Below are 17854 nucleotides of genomic sequence, written 5' to 3' on the forward strand. Positions count from 1 at the left end.
GCCGGTGCTATCCTATTGGGCAAGCCATCACCTCCCTTCCTCTGTTCATCCCCTCAGCAGCATGGCCTCCTAACCACCTTCATGGCTGCCTGTCCCATCTGGTCGGGATTCATGGTAAGAGAGGGGGGTCCCCCCTCACACTTCAAAAGGAATGCAATGAAAAATTATAAAAAGAAAAACCAAACTCCACTCTCTCCGGGTCTTCACCCTATCTACAACAACTTTTAAGAATAATCCTTAAAAATAATTTTTAATTGTTTTTAGAAACAAAATTCTATTTGAAAACTCAAATATGAAAACATTTTCTTGATTTGTTTTCTTAGAAAGTAGTATGCATTCATATACAAAATAAAAGTTTTTAAAATATTTTTCATATTTTCAATTATTGCTCAAAGCATTCCATAAAAAAATAACTAAAAACACTTTAAAATTGTTCTGAACAATAACCATTTATTTTTGGAACAAATTCTCTAAAAATTGTTTTGCGTAAAAAATTTGTCAAATATATTTTTTATTTTAAAGAATAGAACACTATTTCAAGAACAATTTCTAAACAAGGCTTATAACTTTTGAAAATTTAAATTGTAATTTTTATATTTATTTTTAAATTATATTTTTAACCTAATTTTATTTTTATTTAATAAAAATTTATCGGGTTTTCATTGAATTTTAATATTATGAGATAAGACAAACATTAGGTTCTAAAGGGAGTTGGTGTCATGCTAGAGCACTTGTGGATTTAAAAAAAAAAAAAATTCTTTTCCATTTGAGTTGATCCACCTAGAAAAACTATTTTTATGGTTTTTTTTTTTTTTAAATATTCACTAGTGATTTGATAAAGAAGAATAAATGTCATCCCCTTTTTCATTTCAAAGTTTTTTTCAAGATTATGTTTGGTTTCAAAAAATTAAAAATTTAAAAATATGTAAATTTTTAATTAATTTTAATTTTATATATATATATATATTTCATGTTATATCGAAGAAAATAGTTCTAAGTTAAAGTTTTTTTTAAAGAAATTGGGAATCAAACATTTTTTTTTCACATTTTTGTTATTTTAAATTTTACTATCAAATTTTAGAAATAAATAATAAATCATATTAACAAACATGATTGTACGAAATATTTTTGAATTTTTAATTATAAAAAATTTAAAATATTTTCAAATTTTCATCATAAAAATAAATTTCAAAAAATAAAAATGCATGGGCAACCAAACATATTTTTTGTGTTAATTTTATTTTTCTCTCATTTTCAGAATTCTGTAGCCGCAATTAGAAACGCTGCGTTTTGGGGTATTATTCTGCAAAACGACGTCGTGGTATCGGGTGGTTGTAGTTGTGACTAGTCATAACGTGGCCCCTGTGACTCCACATATTCCAGTGCTTGCCACATATTTCAATTCAACCAGTCTCGGCTTCTTCTCTCAGAGAGCAGCAATGGCAATTTGGCTTGTTAATGGCCTCAGAGGTCTCTTCTCTGTGTTGGGATGTTTGATGCTGGCCACTCTCCTTTACACCATCTCTACCGATGGCCTCCCTTTCCGCAGAGACCTTCTCACCCCGTATGTGCACTCTTTCATACCCTCTCTATGTGTATGATTTTTATTACAAGGAATGTGAAAAGTTATTGAGAGTTGTCTAGAAAATGGAATTCTTGTGTGGAAATGGAAATGGGTTTGTGTGGAGATAAGCCAATTTTGCATGATGAGGGAGAACTCAATGAAAGATGAGGAGAATTGTGTGGAGATTGGACTTGGAGTGGTATCTGAAGTGGAAATTGCAAATGAACATGAAATTGGATGAAAAAAAAGTGAAGAAAATGAGGGTGTAACTGTTTGGGAATGTTGTGTTGTTGTGTTATATGTATTTGTTGTGAGCCTTGGTTTAATAGGAGGATTTTAGAGCAGTTACCCATGATTTTTGTGTTGAATTAAAGGGGGTAGATTTCTCTGGATATTTCATAATCTAACCGATGAATAGTTCCCTCCTTTGATTTTGGGTTTATTGTTATTCGTTCTTCCCTTTTTTTGTTCTTCAATCACCCCATTGAATTCTTTCAACAATGTCATTTGTTTTTGGCCCAAAATTCAACTAGGGAGCCATTGTGGATTATTTTGGTCTCTTTGCTCTTGTTCCCTTTCATTCGACTTTTGTCATCCAACCTGGGATTTGATCAGTCCTTATTGTCCTTCTTGACCTCTCACCATGGCAGTTGAATTTGGGTTTATTCAATGTCTGTGTAAATGCACACGATTCTTTAGAAATGGATAAGGTTGTTAATGGATTATGATGTTAAAAAAGTGGCATGACTTTGACTTCAGGCACTCCATCACTCTCTGGGCTTTCGTGTATTTGTCAACATTTCTAACATTTTGTATTAGAGAAGGGCTCCACATCCTGGGTCTGAGTTATGGGAAGGCTGTACTTGGAGTTGATCAAGAAACATTTACCAAAAACTAGAGAAAAGGGTAGCTACTACCAAAAGTGAGAGCTACCATGGAAAGGGCTAACTTAGGAACTGCCGAGTCTTGGAAAAGGGTACCTGGATTTGAGTGAGAGCCATAGAAAAAACTAGAGGAAAGGTCTGTGTTGCTAGAGTGAGGCTGCCCTGGTAAAAGCTTCCTAGAAGAGGCCATAAGGAGCCATGTGTGAGCCATCACCAAGGGAAATGCAAAAGAGCTATCTATCATGAAAGGCAAGGCTACCTAGTGTAAGAGCTTTCAAGGATGTCAACTTTGGGAGGATGGTAGTCTATTAGGATCCTAAAAGGTTATAGGACAAGAGAGGAGAGTTGGGAGTTAAGGTTAGTTGGTATATTTAGCTTTATATCTGAATTTATTATTGATAATATTGCGAAGGAAAATTTGATGCTCGGTTATTGGATAAGCTTGAAAGCTTTATCTGGCTAAAAAACCAAAACTGACTTATCCATTTCTGATGTCATTTGTTTAATGAGAACAAATGACTTACTTTGTGGATGACATGTGTGAGTGATCATCAAATACTGGGCTTTGTTTTTTTTCACTTTAATATTCTTTGAATAAAGGGAGATGGATTCAATATCATACTTATTTTGATTTTTATACCTGTATCAATTTTTATTTATTATTTACTCAATAGATAAAAAATTAAAAAATTTTAAAAAATTAAAAGAAAATAAGTTAATGTGTTTGAAATATGTTGCAGGTGGATGGCTGCAACCCTGGTTGATTTCTATATCAATGTTGTAGCTTTGGCGGTATGACAAACCTGCCTTTTCCTTCTTTCTCAATCTTGTACAAACAAATTATTTTCATGACTTCATTCTTTCACCAAGAATTGGAATGTCATTGTACAATAACTTTATTTTTTAATTATGGCTGAATAAAAACTCAAAACATTTTGTACACAGGTGCACAATTGGAAGAACTATAGGTTGCATTTGAAGCTTCTAAAAATATTCATGGTTCTAAACTAATATGTTTTGAAAAGAAAAAAAACGAAAAAGAAAAGAAAATTCACATTTCACGGTAATCCTTGTGTTATGAAAATAAAGATTTCTTGTATACTTATAAACTTGTTATTCTTATCAGGCTTGGGTTTCATGCAAGGAATCTAACAGGGTTAGTGCAATACTATGGACAATTCTGCTCGTGTGTTTTGGCAGGTATGCTCCTTCCCCCTTTTAACTATTCCACTCTCATTTGTGCTGTCCCCTGACAGAAATTTTATTAAGAATTATGCATTCCTTGAGGTACATGGACACAAGGACCTGCATTTTTTATGTTTGCTTGAAACGATGCTGAGCATCAAATTGCTCTTGCTTCCAAAACCCTGTGGTTCCATGATCAAAAGTATATTATCCAGATTATTGGCTTAATTATTTATGTTGATTGGGGACAGTGAGAGGAAAATGGGAGAAGCAGGTCAAACTTCCTTTTGTTTTCTCATAAGCTTTTTTTTTTTTTTTTTTTTTTTAACTTCAGAGTTTGGCTTCAATTATGACTACTATGGTTCTGTTTTACATTTCCATTTATATGTGGGCTTCTCTCTCATTTGCTAATGTGGTATTTATGCTCTAAATTTTTCTCTTGCACATTTGGCTTTGAGCTATGATGCTTTTATGGTTTGTTGTTGAGTGTGGTTTTGCCTTTTATCAGAGTTTAATATATGTCAGTATACTTCTGCAAATGGAATATCAGGTAAAAAATGCACATATGGATGTGGAAACATTATTTGACACTGCTGACTCACTGCATATGTTGTTTGATTTCTGTAAATGTTTTCTTTCAATTTGAGATATTGAACAAGGTTGTTAACAGTATATGAAATTCAGTGCTTCACATTTTCACTTAGTTCTGATTTTTCAGCTTCTGCCAAGTTCCTCTTGCCTTCTTTACTAAAATTAGCAGGTTTTATTTTTTCTTGTTGCTTTTTCAAAAAAAATTTAAAATAATTGTTGATTTGGTTGAAAATTAAAAAGAGAAAAAAAAAATAGAGGAATTTTTTTTTCTGGATAGTGGTTGAAAATAAAAATAAAAAGAAAAAAAGAAAAAACAAATAGAGGATTTTTTTTTCCCTGGATAGCAGGTGTTATTGGTTGAGAGTGAAATTTAATGAGCTTTCTATGACTTGTATTATTTTCTGACCTTCACACAAGCAATTTTGATTGAAAATATGAAAAGGTATTTTCTCATCATCCTGTTTACATGTTATATGGTTGATGATCTGCCTTCTGTTTCCTTTATTGCAGCATTACTACATGTGCATACATTGTTTTGCAATTTTCCAAGCTGTCATCAGAATCTGTACAAGATGCCATTTATCATGTCTTGTTGCGGAATCAAAGCAAGTAAGTCATAATATGCCATAACATGCATATTTTTTCATTGAAAGGTATTTTATTCATCGTATCAGTAAAGTATAGGGAAGTGCAAAGTTCAGATAAGAAAACAGGACCGACTGGCCCCAGGGAAATTTTTATTAAGAAAACATCAATACATTATAAGGGAAGTCCAAATACTTGGCACTGGCAATGTTGTGGTTGTCCAATTAAATTTAGGTGTGAAACCAGTTACAAGTTTTCCACCATTTTTTGCATAGCACCAGTAGTTGAGGCTTGAAGCTTTGGGTTGCTCTTGCTTTCATAAATCTTGATAATGTGCATATCATGCAAGAGGGGATATGCATACACACAAACAGAGACATCTAAGATGGTTTATATGTTTGATAATGTCTAACTAGCTGCTATGATAGAATTTGTCTATACCATTGTAAAAGCAAATAGATCTAATTAAATTTTCAGGTTTTTGAAGACAAATTACTTTTGGGTTAGTTTAATATCCTAGTTTGCTAAATAATCTCCAGATATTTTCTCTAAACATGAAATCAAAATCTTAAATTGAGGGTAGGAATGAAAATCTGTTCTGTTTACTGAATGAATAGTATATGAAGGACATCCTCCTCTTTGGTTAATAATAGAACCTTCTTAACTTCTTTATATAATCTCCAAAGTCTGGGTTTGCTTCATGTCCCTTGAGAATAAAAGTCTGGATGATGCTTTTCTATTATTTTCCATCTTAACTTTTCCATAGTTATTAGGCAAAACATGCTCTACATACCTTTGGTCTTGTACTCTTATCATCCCCTTACTTGGATCAAATAAGAAAGCATCAGAGGATAATGGAAGAAAACTTTATTGCATTGTATAGTTAATACAAAATTTGTTTTTGATATTAGTGGCAGAATCCTTGCATTTATCATTTCTCTCTCCACCTCCATGAATGTGATTTTCTTACTTGTTGAGAGATCTTTTTCTTCCAGGAATGGTACAGTACAAAAGAGGACATTTTCCCCTATTGTGACTGCAAGAATTAGTTTCAGTTTATTGGGTTTGTTGATGTTGGGAACTTTGATTTACACTCTCCTGACTGATGGTTCTCCTTTCCGCAAAGAGCTTTTAACACCGTAAGTTTTCTTCTATCTAAACTTTATTTCTTGTAGATCAGAATACTATGGCAAGTGAGTATAGTTTTACTTGAAATTTCTTTGTTTTGTTGAATAACCAAGAGAAGTTTTGTTCAGCACCATCCCCAAGGGCACAAAACCCCAACCAAAAGAAAAAAATAAATAAATAAATAATTTTGAGTTATTTGTCATGTTTTTTTTATGTTGATTTTGCTTTCTCATCGAATTTTTAGTTAATAATCAGGTCAATACTTGGTTTACTATTTTGTAAGATGCATTTAGCTTCCATTCTTTTGTGTCAAATATACTGGCTATTATATTTTAGAACTCCTCTATGCTTAAAAGAAGAGATAAAATCTTTAGAAAGAATCAAATTTTTTGGGAATGAAATGCCTCATACTATCAACAAAGCTTTTAATATAGGTTGGGAATCTGTTGGGTTAGACCTAGTGCAGAGGGCAGTATATATTTCTATCCAACCTGATTTTATAATGTTTATATGTAAAAACTTCCATCTCTCCCTTTTTTTGTACTTGGCTCGAAAAACCCACAATTTCCCATCAAATTAACCAAAGTTTCCTCTAGGCTAATAGATTTTAACACAAATTTGAAAACAATTGAGAATATCGGGGACTAAATGGGACAAATATATTGGGTTAGAGTTGGAAAATTTTAAAATGAATTAATTCAGTGCTTGAGTTTACCAAACCAGTTAGCAAAGGGTAATGGTTCTGGTTGAGTGAATTGTAATGTCTTCTTGCTACAAGTCCATAAGTGCTCAACCAGGCCTGGCCCAAGCCACTGCCACCTCTAGTATTTGGTTTCTTTTCTTTATGTGCTAGGAATAAGTAAGGATGCTATCCAGCCATATATTTAAAAACACACGTCTATTTTTAAGTACAGCATCCGTCTTCAAGTTTCTATATTTATTATCATGCAAAATTATGTTTCTAATTTTTTTTTCAGGTGGATGACAGCAACACTAATTGACTTCTATATCAATGTTGTGGCCCTCTCAGTATGTCCTTCAGTACTTCATCTTCATAGCTTCATTGCTACTTAAAAATTGCTTTCTTTAACTTGTGAGGGGCTGAAAAGTTTAAATCTTAGCATAATATCAAAGTAATCACATGAGCATAGGAAGTGTGATAACATCAATGTCTCTGAATTAAAATTAAAAATTTTAAAAAGAATGTTAGTGGGGATTGCTTCAGGGTAGGCCTTCTGAATCAGTTGCAATGTTCTGAGTTATCAAACCTCCATGCATAGAAATTAGTTTCTGCCATTGATTGAGATTGAATTTGAAAAGTATGTGGTTTAAAGTTTTATCTTCTATGGTTTCCATTCCTTTATATATTCTTAGGATTTTACATCTTTTGAACTCTGTACATTTCTTCTTTTGCTATAATTCATAATAGAAATTCAGTTGAGGTTGGAATAAAGGATGTCCAAAATGGTTGTAAATTCTTTAAGGGAAAATATTTAGCAGTTTCAGTGACTAGATTTTGGGATTGTGGTTTGTCACTTGTTAGTTGGAAGCCATTTTACTTCATTACCATCAAATATCTTCATCACTTATTTGTAAATTAAATAGTGAGAGAGAAAAGACCAAAGGAGCGCTCCCTTTACAATAGCATAGATAAACCTTTTACACATCCAAGCAGAAAAAGAATATCCAGCAAATCTCCTTGTTTCAACTAAAGCCCCTATTGGATCTTATTTTAGAAGGTTGCACTTTTAGAGAAAAACATTTTATAGTCAGTGTTCGTTTTCCCAAAGATGGCAAACTGTTAGATGAGTTTCTAGTAAGACTATGCAAGAAGTTCGAGAAAAATGTCATCTGGCCTTTAGAGTAGTCTCATCCCAATTACACCGCTAGTTGAGCCTCTATAATTTACCAAGTTCAATTACGATTCCCAAAACACTGTAAGAAAATCATGTTTTAATATTGTAAAAATTCGTCTCAATTGATTGGTTGATTACTCTAAGCTCCCATATTTTTGCATCCATTGTCCTTCCTTTATATGCTCTGCTTTAAAATTTTCTGGCATATCCTTAGTTGAAGTCTAATATTGGGAATCTGCACCTTAGGTTTTATTTTTCTCGATTTGTAGAATTCTATGCCAGTGGAAATCAAATGGAGGGTGAGCTCGTCAAATACCACAAATTTCAACCAAACAATTGCAATGTGATGGTGAATGGAACACTACCCAGGGTGAAAAGGTCTGAGTGGACCCAATAGTGACAATGTGCAAAATTCAATACTTCAAGCGTCTTTTAACCCCCCATATGCAAATATGCATGCTCTTGGCTTCTGCAGTTGTGTTGACTGGGAGCCTGGAACCTGGCTTAGTTTTGCATAAAACACTGAATCAATCTACTTAATTATGTTGTAAGAGAAGAAAGATGATGAGTATAAAATAATTGAACAATTTCATGAAAATTTAAAATATTCAGGTTTTTCTATATAAATAATAATAATTAGCATCCGAGATAATGAACCCATAAGCACATAGAAGAAAATATCAGGTGTAACACTCAAGTATCTACCTGCCTAAGTAATTTTATAACTTACAATTCGATGACATATTATACATGATTTATCATTACATTTTTTAATGGGTTCATAACTTTGTTAGATCTCAATATGATCTTGCTATTCTCAATCATCCTTTTCAATTGTGTATGTAATGTCAGGTTTGGGTTGCTTACAAAGAATCAAGTTGGATCAGTGCATTCCTTTGGATAATTCTATTGATATGTTTTGGCAGGTAATGTTCCCTTCATGGTTCAAAATTTCAGTTGGCTATATCATTTATCTGCTTATGCAAACATGCAGCTTGGCCATCATATACTGCTATGAAGCTAGAGAGTTGATGATTGCTGTGGTCAACATATCAACCACATATCATATGCATAGCATTATCTGGGTTGACTTGATATTTAATAGATGTGGCTGTGATTTTGTCATTCATTTTAAGAAAATAACTGTCAGATGGTTATCAATTAGTTTACAGGAATATAACTAAATATTTATTTCATATGCTAGGTTAATTTTTGCATGCCATAATTGTTTATTCATGTGCTTGTTGATTTAATATCTATATAATATTAATGGTTTGTGGCTATTGCTAAGTCAGATTAACCTGATATGATAGTAGTTAGTCATGAATCCTGAACAGAAAATTTCTAATTGCTACATGCTAGGAATTGGCAGTTGCCTTGTTGTCCTCTCATTTTATGCATATAACCTTTTCCCCTTTTTCTTTCTCTGTTCTCTAAAATCTTGCTATCTTTTTGTACTGTAGATGAATGAACAGGTGGTTACTGTAATATTATGCTTTAACTACTCATCAAAGAATGTGCCTATTTAAGAAGGTCAGAATGGCATATATTATGTATAAAAATGATATGGGACTTGTCCTGCTATCATGACCACAAAAATCAGGCAATTTTATAAAACCGAATATGTAATTTGAACCTTTAAAAAAAATGGTAAAATGGACTCATAAGCGCCTTCTCTTCTTTTTCATTAGTTTGGCTGTCCGGAGCTTATTTTAGAAAATAATAAGAACATTTCTGTGATTATGACAACAAAGTCTTCTAAGGTTATGCTAATATTTCGTTTCGAAAATTTTCAGCATTACTACATGCATCTACATTGTCCAACAGCTCTTCCAGCTCTCATCCCAAGATCCACTTTACCTTGTTTTGTTGAATAATGGCAACAGGTAAGTCCAAAAATACATATGTGCATTTTGAAATCTTGCTGACTGTAAGTAATGCTACATTTCAAGAAAATATCAGTTTTCATATGCTCCCTTCGCTATATGAAGTTGGTATCTATATTTGGGATCTTCTTACCGGGCAATATGAAATTTAGAGCATATGTATAGCATATGTGTGATATTAATTAGCATTTCATTTGCAGGGTCCCTAGGGCAGGTTCAATTAACCGCTAGAAGAAAGGAATATCATTGGGCGGATGGTTCTAGAAAACTTACTTTGAAATGATTGTCCTATCATTAGTTAGATGTAGTTTTCTAAATAAAAAGATAATTGGAGTTTGAAAAGGTCATTTGAAAGGACCCCTTGTAATATAGATATATTCCACTCTTCCTGTGTGTCTATAATATGTTAACTATCATCTTCATAGAGAAATGTTCAGATGCAGTAAATGATTTGTTTTTGTGTCATCCAGTCATCCTAATGGAGGATGTTATTGTGACAGCTTGAGAGGAAACTGACCCTATCAAGAACAGCAGGAGCTTCAAGATGTGATTATGAATTTTATGCTCATCTTGAGGACAATTTGCCTAGTTGACATTAAAACAAGTTCCTGGATTTTTACAATTCTTCAACTTTTGCTATTCTTAGCAGTTTTGTCAAAAATACTAGGAATTTAAAGAAAAGGTAAAGCTGAAATAGGCCAATCCTTTGAAATGGATCGAGCCAATGATATTTGGAATTTCAGTTAAAACCTGAACCTTGGGTTGGATCCCAATGATTGCTAGATCCCAAAATTTACCAACATAGCAAGTCCTCAAACTGACCTCTGTTGATCCATTGCCCAGATGCATGGGAGTCGTGGACTGTGATTTTCACCCAGACTTAATGGGTTCTGCAAAGAAAAATGAAAGAACTGCTTCTAAACTGGAATTCAAAAATTTGTTAGCAAAAAACAAGACAAAGGAGTTGGTTACTAGGCTCAAAGAGATTTATTTGTTTTCCTTGTATGCTTGGACAGGAATTGGAACTTTGATTAGGAAGCATGCTTTCTGGAATACACTAACAGCTTGGGTTGTACAAGAGTCTTGAAGTGTTTTGTGCTCTTGTTTTTCTCTTTCCCATTCCAGATTTGTCCTGTTTCTTTTGGCACATTGCTGAAATTATAAACCTGCATCCCAAAAACCTATGTTTCATGATCTGCACTCAAAGCTGTTTTAGAATTTGATTAAATCAATTTCATAAGCCCCTCATATCAATAGGTACTGTCTGAAGTACTCAGGAAGTTCTTTTTCATATACCTTCCATCTGGGAAAATCTAGTCAGATTTCAGGCATTGAGGCTTGGACTAGTAAATTATGTGCTGATGAAACATTCTCTGTCGTCTTTCTCCATTTGCCTCTTTGTTTTCTGAGAATACTGAAAATATTTGTCATCAATTGTGTTAGGCAGAAAACAGGTATGAGACAACTTCATGGAGATGATGGTGCAGCTCAACTGATGGATAACAAAGTTTTGGGCAAACCCGACATGTACTGAAACATAGATACAGACAATTCTACACTGGACGAACCGATGAATCATGGTTGATATTTTCTCATCATTTATAGTCTAAACAAGGTCTATACTGTATTGCATGCATTGATGTATAATAATAATAATAATAATAATACAAATGATGCAAAATGCATATACCATTGGAGCTTGATGAACAGATGAATATTGGTCTATATTTTCATGCTATGCACTGTGTAAACAATCTTCATTCTGTATCATATCTTACTTTTCTAATCAAGTGCTCTATAATTGTTATTGTTTTATGTCCATAAGTAATTAAAATTTGTTACTTATTTGCATGTTCACAGAACATTCCATGCAAGTTCATCATACTGAGAATATTCTTTTCTTTTTTTTTTTCTTTTTTTCTTTTTTTTTTCTTTTTTTATATACAATGACACAGTTCAAAATTCTAGGTAAAGTGTTCTTCCAAAAGGATACAAGACCAAAAGGGAAAGAAATCATATTCTCAGTTACCCAACAAAACTATTTCTTCATCCAACTGGTTTTTCTAGACCTCAAGCTTTCATATTCTTTTCTCACCCATTGCATCTGCTTAAAATCCTAGCCCTAATTTTTTTTCCCTTTTTTTCTTCTTCCCATCTCTTTCTTTCTTAAAAGGGGAAGGTAATTTCTTCAATTTCTTTCTTTGAAGTTAAAGAAGAAAAAATAAAAAAGAAAAGGAAAAGGTGGTGAACTCATGGCCATGGTGGTTGTGGGAGTGGTGGGGGGGTTGCCTTTTCACATCATATCTCAGGAAAAAAAAAATGAAAAACTTTTACTTGTAGGACTAGGTAGGGAGATACATAGGTTTACCATTTTTAATCTTAATAAGTAAAATGTATAAATTTAGGTGGTGTTTGTTTTTTTGGCTTTTTACTTTAAGTAATTTGTTTTCAGAATTTAGGTTGTTTGTTTTTTTATTTTTTTATTTTTTCATGACTTATTATAAACTTTTTACTAAATAGAAAAAACCAAAATATGTAGTTTTTTCTAAATAAAAAAATTAACATATTGATTTTTTTTACTTTTTAATACTTAATAGAAATAAAATACTACAAAAACAAACAACCTAATATTTAACACTATTAAGCATTAAGGTTCTATTTAGAATTAAGTAAAAAAATAAACACCACCATAATGTCTAATTACCACTTCAGATTTGGAACTTTTTGATTTATTTAGATTTCTAACACTTAATCAATATGGTCATGGATCATCGTAAGCATCAATGGACCCTATAACCGTCTTTCTAAGGTAGTGTTTGTTTTTTTTTAAATAAAAAAAAACTTAATTTTAAATAGATCTTAATTTAACTTAAGGCTAAATAGTTCTTAATAGTATTAAGTTGTTTTTTTTTAATATATTTATTTTTGTCAAGTGTTAAGTTTTTTGTTTTTTATATGCTAAAAATAACATCTATTGTATTAAGAAAAATAATTTTTAAATTATTTCTTATTTGACCAAAAAATAATTTGACATATTTCCAATAATTTAAAACATTAGAAATTATTTTAAAAGTTGTTGAAGTTCAAGTTGTGAAAAAAGAGAAGAAGGTGGTAGTCGAGGAAGGTGAAGTGACAGAAAAGGAAAGTGATAAGAATAGGGAGATTCATTATAATAATAAAAGTTGGAGGTTGACATTTTTTGGAGGGTTTAAAAATGATATTTTTTCTATTCAAAGAAAGTCAAATATTTTACTAAAGGGCATTCATTTTTTTAGCTTTTTGCTTAAAGTAATTTGCTTTCAAACTTTAAGTCGTTTATTTTTTTACTTTTTCATGACTTATTATAAACTTTTTTCTGAATAGAAAAAATCAAAATATTTAAAATTAGGTAAAAAGAAAAACACCACCTAACTTTTTCTATTCAATAAAAAATATTTAAAAATAAGTAATAAGTTAAATAAAAAGTTAAAAACAAACATAAAATCTAAAAACAAATTGTTTTCGATGATAAATTAAAAAAACAAACACCCTCAAAATCTCTTTTTCTTTTCTCAATTGCCCCATAAATAGTTTAACTCGATAAAAGTTAACATGAGACTTACATATCTTTAGTATGTAATCAAAGAAACTTTTGTCTCACAATAACAGTTGAATGAGAACTCTAAGGTCCATGCATGCAAAGTTGATTAAAATTAAAATACAAGTACTTGTTGAAATATTACAATAAAGCAATATAACTCTCATTCTATCATGTTTATCTCAAATATATAAACATGAAGGCATAAGAACCTTTTTGTAACTCAGAGCAACATCTTCTAGAAAAATGGTTCATACTAAATACGATCAAATTAATGTAACAAAACAAATAATAAGATAACCAAAAGGAAACCATGATAGAATGACATGATCATGCAAATGTTTTGCACTTACAAAACAAGTAATATAAATGTCACTACCTATAATAGGATATAAAGTCGAGAGGAAAATATTATCCTACTTGTTTAAATAATTCCTATAAACCTTTATATATGTAAAAAAAAATATCTTTTATAGTAAGTTTCGGGTTATAATCAAAGTGTAGTATAAATCACAATTGACTCTACATAAGAACAAATATAAAATGATAGGGTTAAAGGAAAAATAACTTAACGGAAAACTATAACTCTAATTTATTAATTTCGAAAGCAAAACTACAAAACTTGTTTGAAATATAATAACACAAAAGGAAAATGTAAAGTGTAGGAGTATTAATGCATCTACTATATGAGTACTAAAGGAACATAGACATATAGAGAATAAAATGACAAAATGATAAAGATATGCAGTATGATAGGAATCCAAATCTAGAATTTAAAAATAAAAAAAATTAAAAAAAAAAACACGTTTTCTATTTTAAGTTGGAAGCAAACTTCTAACTTGTTGCAGCTTTTGTGATCGACTTGTATTAACAAGGGCTCTAATTGATGACTTCCACCACATCAAGGTGACACTCTACTAATGAGCTATATCCCTTTTCAAGAAGAAAAAATGGTTTTAAACTTACCACTACTTCATATAAATATGACTCTCGTCCTTTTAGTTTCTTAGTAAAATCATATAAGGAAGCATCTTACTACTTCATTTGAGTTCTAAGAAATAGAAAAAAGATTAAAAGAAATAAAAATTTAATTAGTAATGATATTATGATAAAGCATTAAGGTTAAACATTAAAGCTATGATGCTTTCAATAAGTGTCATTATACACCCTATTATATATATACCCAATTACAACTAAATAACCACATCATCCTTAAAGGATCAGCTACTTACTCCTTCATTTAAACTTTTATTGAAAAGAAAAAAATGATAATATCTAGTTTGAAACTCAATCAAACTAAATCCAATTAGGATAGTGCATATCTATTTTTTTTTCCCAGAGTTTGAGCAAATTTAGAGCCTATTTGGCAGAGTTTTTAAAAATAATTTTCTATTTTTAAAAACAGAAAACAGTTTTTAAAAATTCATAACACTGTTTGGTTATTGTTCTTTGTTTTTCAGTTTTTAAAAACAAAGTGAAATAGAGAATAACTTTTAGAGAACAAGTAGTTTTTAAAAACAATAGAAAAACACATACTCTTTTATTTCTGTTTTACATAGAATTATTATTTTTCAATTTTTTTTTTCACTAGGCAAATTAACTCCAAATTAAACAAGACTTAATGTGTTAGATTTATTAACAAGTCCATTAATTTTAAAAAATAATTTAAAAGGTAAATAATAAACTTATTAATACCAAAAATTTATTATTTTTTCTAATATATAATAAAATAGTATATTTTCTACTAAAAATATAATTTATGATTTTATTATAATATTAATATTTATGTTTTACTAAAAACTATATATTTTTTAATTTATTTATAATTACAAAATTATTTCATTTTCAATAAGACTTAAATTAAATTTAATTAATTAATATTATATAAATTGAATTTAAAAAATCAAAATAATTTTTTTTTTAAATTATCGAAACAAGTCTTTTTGTTTTTTATTTTTAAAATCCTTTTATAATAATAACTTACCAAATATCCTTAGTTTTATAAAACATTAAAAACCTTTTTTGATTCTTTAACTTTAAAAAAGTTTCTAAAAAAAGCATAAGAATCATGATCGAACAAAAAAATTTTAAAAAAATTAATTAAGGTACTTAATTGACTCGTATTAAAAATGAATATTAAAATTATTTTTATATTATAAATTTTTTTGTTACACTTCAATAAAAAAATGGTTTCATAATTTAAAAAAAAATACTTATCTTTAACTCATATATAATTGTAAATTTAATTTTTATTTTTTAATAAGACTTAATTTGAATTTGATTTCATATTATTATAAATTAATTTTATAAAATAAAAGTAATACATTGTCTTTAAAAACAATACAAATTCTTTCATTCAAACAAACTTTTTATTTTTTGTTTTAAAAAACTATTTTTTAAAACATCTTGCCAAACACTCTAATTTTTAAAAAATTCTAAAAAACTGATTTTTGTTCTCTATTTTAAAAACAAATTTTAAAAAACACCACCAAATAGGCTCTTATACTCAACCAAGGCCCAAATTAAATTACCTAGTTTGGTACCAAGACTAGTGAATGAACACCAAGTTAAAACTGGTTGCATCTCATCTAATAATAAAACCTATAGACTGATTAACCTATGCCTTACTATAATGGTATGATATGCAACCTTAGTTCACATATGAAATGCCTTGAGAAAATTTATTTCAAAATAGTATTATGTACATAACCAGAAATGAATTCCTATAAGTTATGGAGTATCTAGAAATAGATCTTAAAGGAAAAAAAAAGCTCCCAAAGTCCTTACATGTATAGAGAAATTGGAGAGAAACTAATATGAGGCCCTCAATAAGTTTCTTAAAGCTTAACTAAACTTATCAAAAGAAAAAAGTTTCTTAAAGCTTAACAAAAGTTCTATTTTATTTTTCTTAAAGCTTAACCTTTCGTTCTCAAATGTTTCAACAACAAACATGAGATCAATGAAATCACATGACTTGAAAGCCATATATAGAGTTACAAAAGAACTTAGTTCCTTCTCAAATTCTTCAATGGCAACCTTGAACTCATTCCCAAAATACAATTTCTTTCCATTTAATTGCCTCAAACTATTTTTCATTCTTTAGTATGATTGTAGTTTCATTTTCTATATATGTAGGCATTATCTTTTCAACCTCAAGTTCTTTTGTTGTTTCAAAAATATGCACAACAAATATTTCTTTGCTATCCATGCTCTCTTTATCGCTTAAGCTTTCTACTTCCTCTACAAGTAAATGAAATTAACCTTATAAACAAATTCTAATACTTACTTAAACAAGGACTAGACAAATAATTCTTAGAATGAACATAGACAATGTATCAAGGAGAGAATTGAAATTATATATATAAACATAAAACAAGACATCAAATAGTTTTAAATATAATTAATCCACATAAAATAGTACATGAGAATTTCTTATTCGCCTACTCTATCATGTAATGTCAAAAAACAATGGCAACACAATTATATGATAGATTCCTCATGAGACTTGTTTACTATAGAAGCATTTCACAAGCCAAACCAAGTAATTTTCTATTCTTCCTTCTCCATCAAACCCACCTTTTTCTTTTCTTTTAAATAGTTCTTTGTTTTTCTTATAAATGTACTTTTTGATTTTATGGTTATATCGAGAAATATCGGTGATATAAAAATTAAGCAAGACTTGTGAAAATGTTAGGAAAAACTTAGAAAAAATTATGTAAGAAATAATAATAAACATATAAAGGTTATTTTGTTAAAGAAATCGATATATGTGTTATATAATTTATAATATTCACAATAATGTTTATAACTTGAAACATATTTTATACTTATCTAGCTATCTAATTTGGATATATTCAATAACATAGAAAGAATTAATTCATATTTATTTTGTATTTAGTTATTATATAAAAGACATGATAATTGAAATTAATTTATTTATAATAAATTGATTCTAATTAATTTATGATATTTATATATACAAAAAACATATATTAATTAATAAAATTATAACACATACATACATACATATATATATATATATGGGAATACTATATATAATAATTTTAATATAATATATACAAATATATGTCAATAGAATAACAAAATAAAAGTTGGTTGGGTGACAACCTCTCATTCCAAATGTGAGGTCTGGGGTTCTCAAACCCTGCCTTCACAAGCACTTAAAATTTAATTACATTTGCATCCTTGGTTGTAATTAGCTCTCAGTAATAAGTTCCAATTGTCTTTTTTTAATCATTTTTTTTTATCATAAGGTTCTCTTCTAACTTCAAATCTAGGTTTTTCTACTTCTCTTTGTTATGATCATATTCCAACATTGTCTTTAAGTTTCTTTCATTCTTTTTGTCTTATTATGGTTCATCCATAGTTTTAAAAGGCTCAAGGCACACTAAGGCACAAAGTAGTCTTGGAGCATGAGGCACAAGGTGCACCTAAGACACAAGCTTTAGTGAAGTGAGACACACCCTAATTTACATATATATTTTTATTTTATATAATCAAATTTAACAATCATTTATTTGTCCTAAACACATAAATCATCAAATATCATCCAAAACTTCAATTTAATCAACAACAAA

The 17854-nt window shown here is 29.8% G+C and overlaps 1 protein-coding gene across 3 annotated transcripts; it reads left to right on the forward strand.

Annotated features, from left to right (window-relative positions):
- The first annotated feature begins 1289 nt into the window (after window positions 1-1289).
- LOC100257934 (uncharacterized) lies at window positions 1290-11494 on the forward strand. Of its 3 annotated transcripts, none has more exons than XM_002263603.4 (9): window positions 1290-1564; window positions 3189-3240; window positions 3575-3648; window positions 4735-4833; window positions 5805-5948; window positions 6915-6966; window positions 8646-8719; window positions 9590-9679; window positions 11123-11494. In XM_002263603.4, the coding sequence occupies exons 1-9, from the start codon at window positions 1440-1442 to the stop codon at window positions 11211-11213; spliced, it is 801 nt and encodes a 266-aa protein (XP_002263639.1). In that variant the 5' UTR covers window positions 1290-1439; the 3' UTR covers window positions 11214-11494. The 3 variants fall into 3 exon arrangements, with proteins under 3 accessions (XP_002263639.1, XP_010645819.1, XP_002263710.1); XM_010647517.3 differs by having other exon boundaries at window positions 1346-1564; window positions 11127-11494; XM_002263674.5 differs by lacking the exon at window positions 11123-11494 and adding an exon at window positions 9880-10144 and having other exon boundaries at window positions 1346-1564.
- Window positions 11495-17854: the final 6360 nt, after the last annotated feature.

The sequence above is a fragment of the Vitis vinifera genome, chromosome 18 (assembly GCF_030704535.1).
Source record: "Vitis vinifera cultivar Pinot Noir 40024 chromosome 18, ASM3070453v1".
NCBI lineage: Eukaryota > Viridiplantae > Streptophyta > Magnoliopsida > Vitales > Vitaceae > Vitis > Vitis vinifera.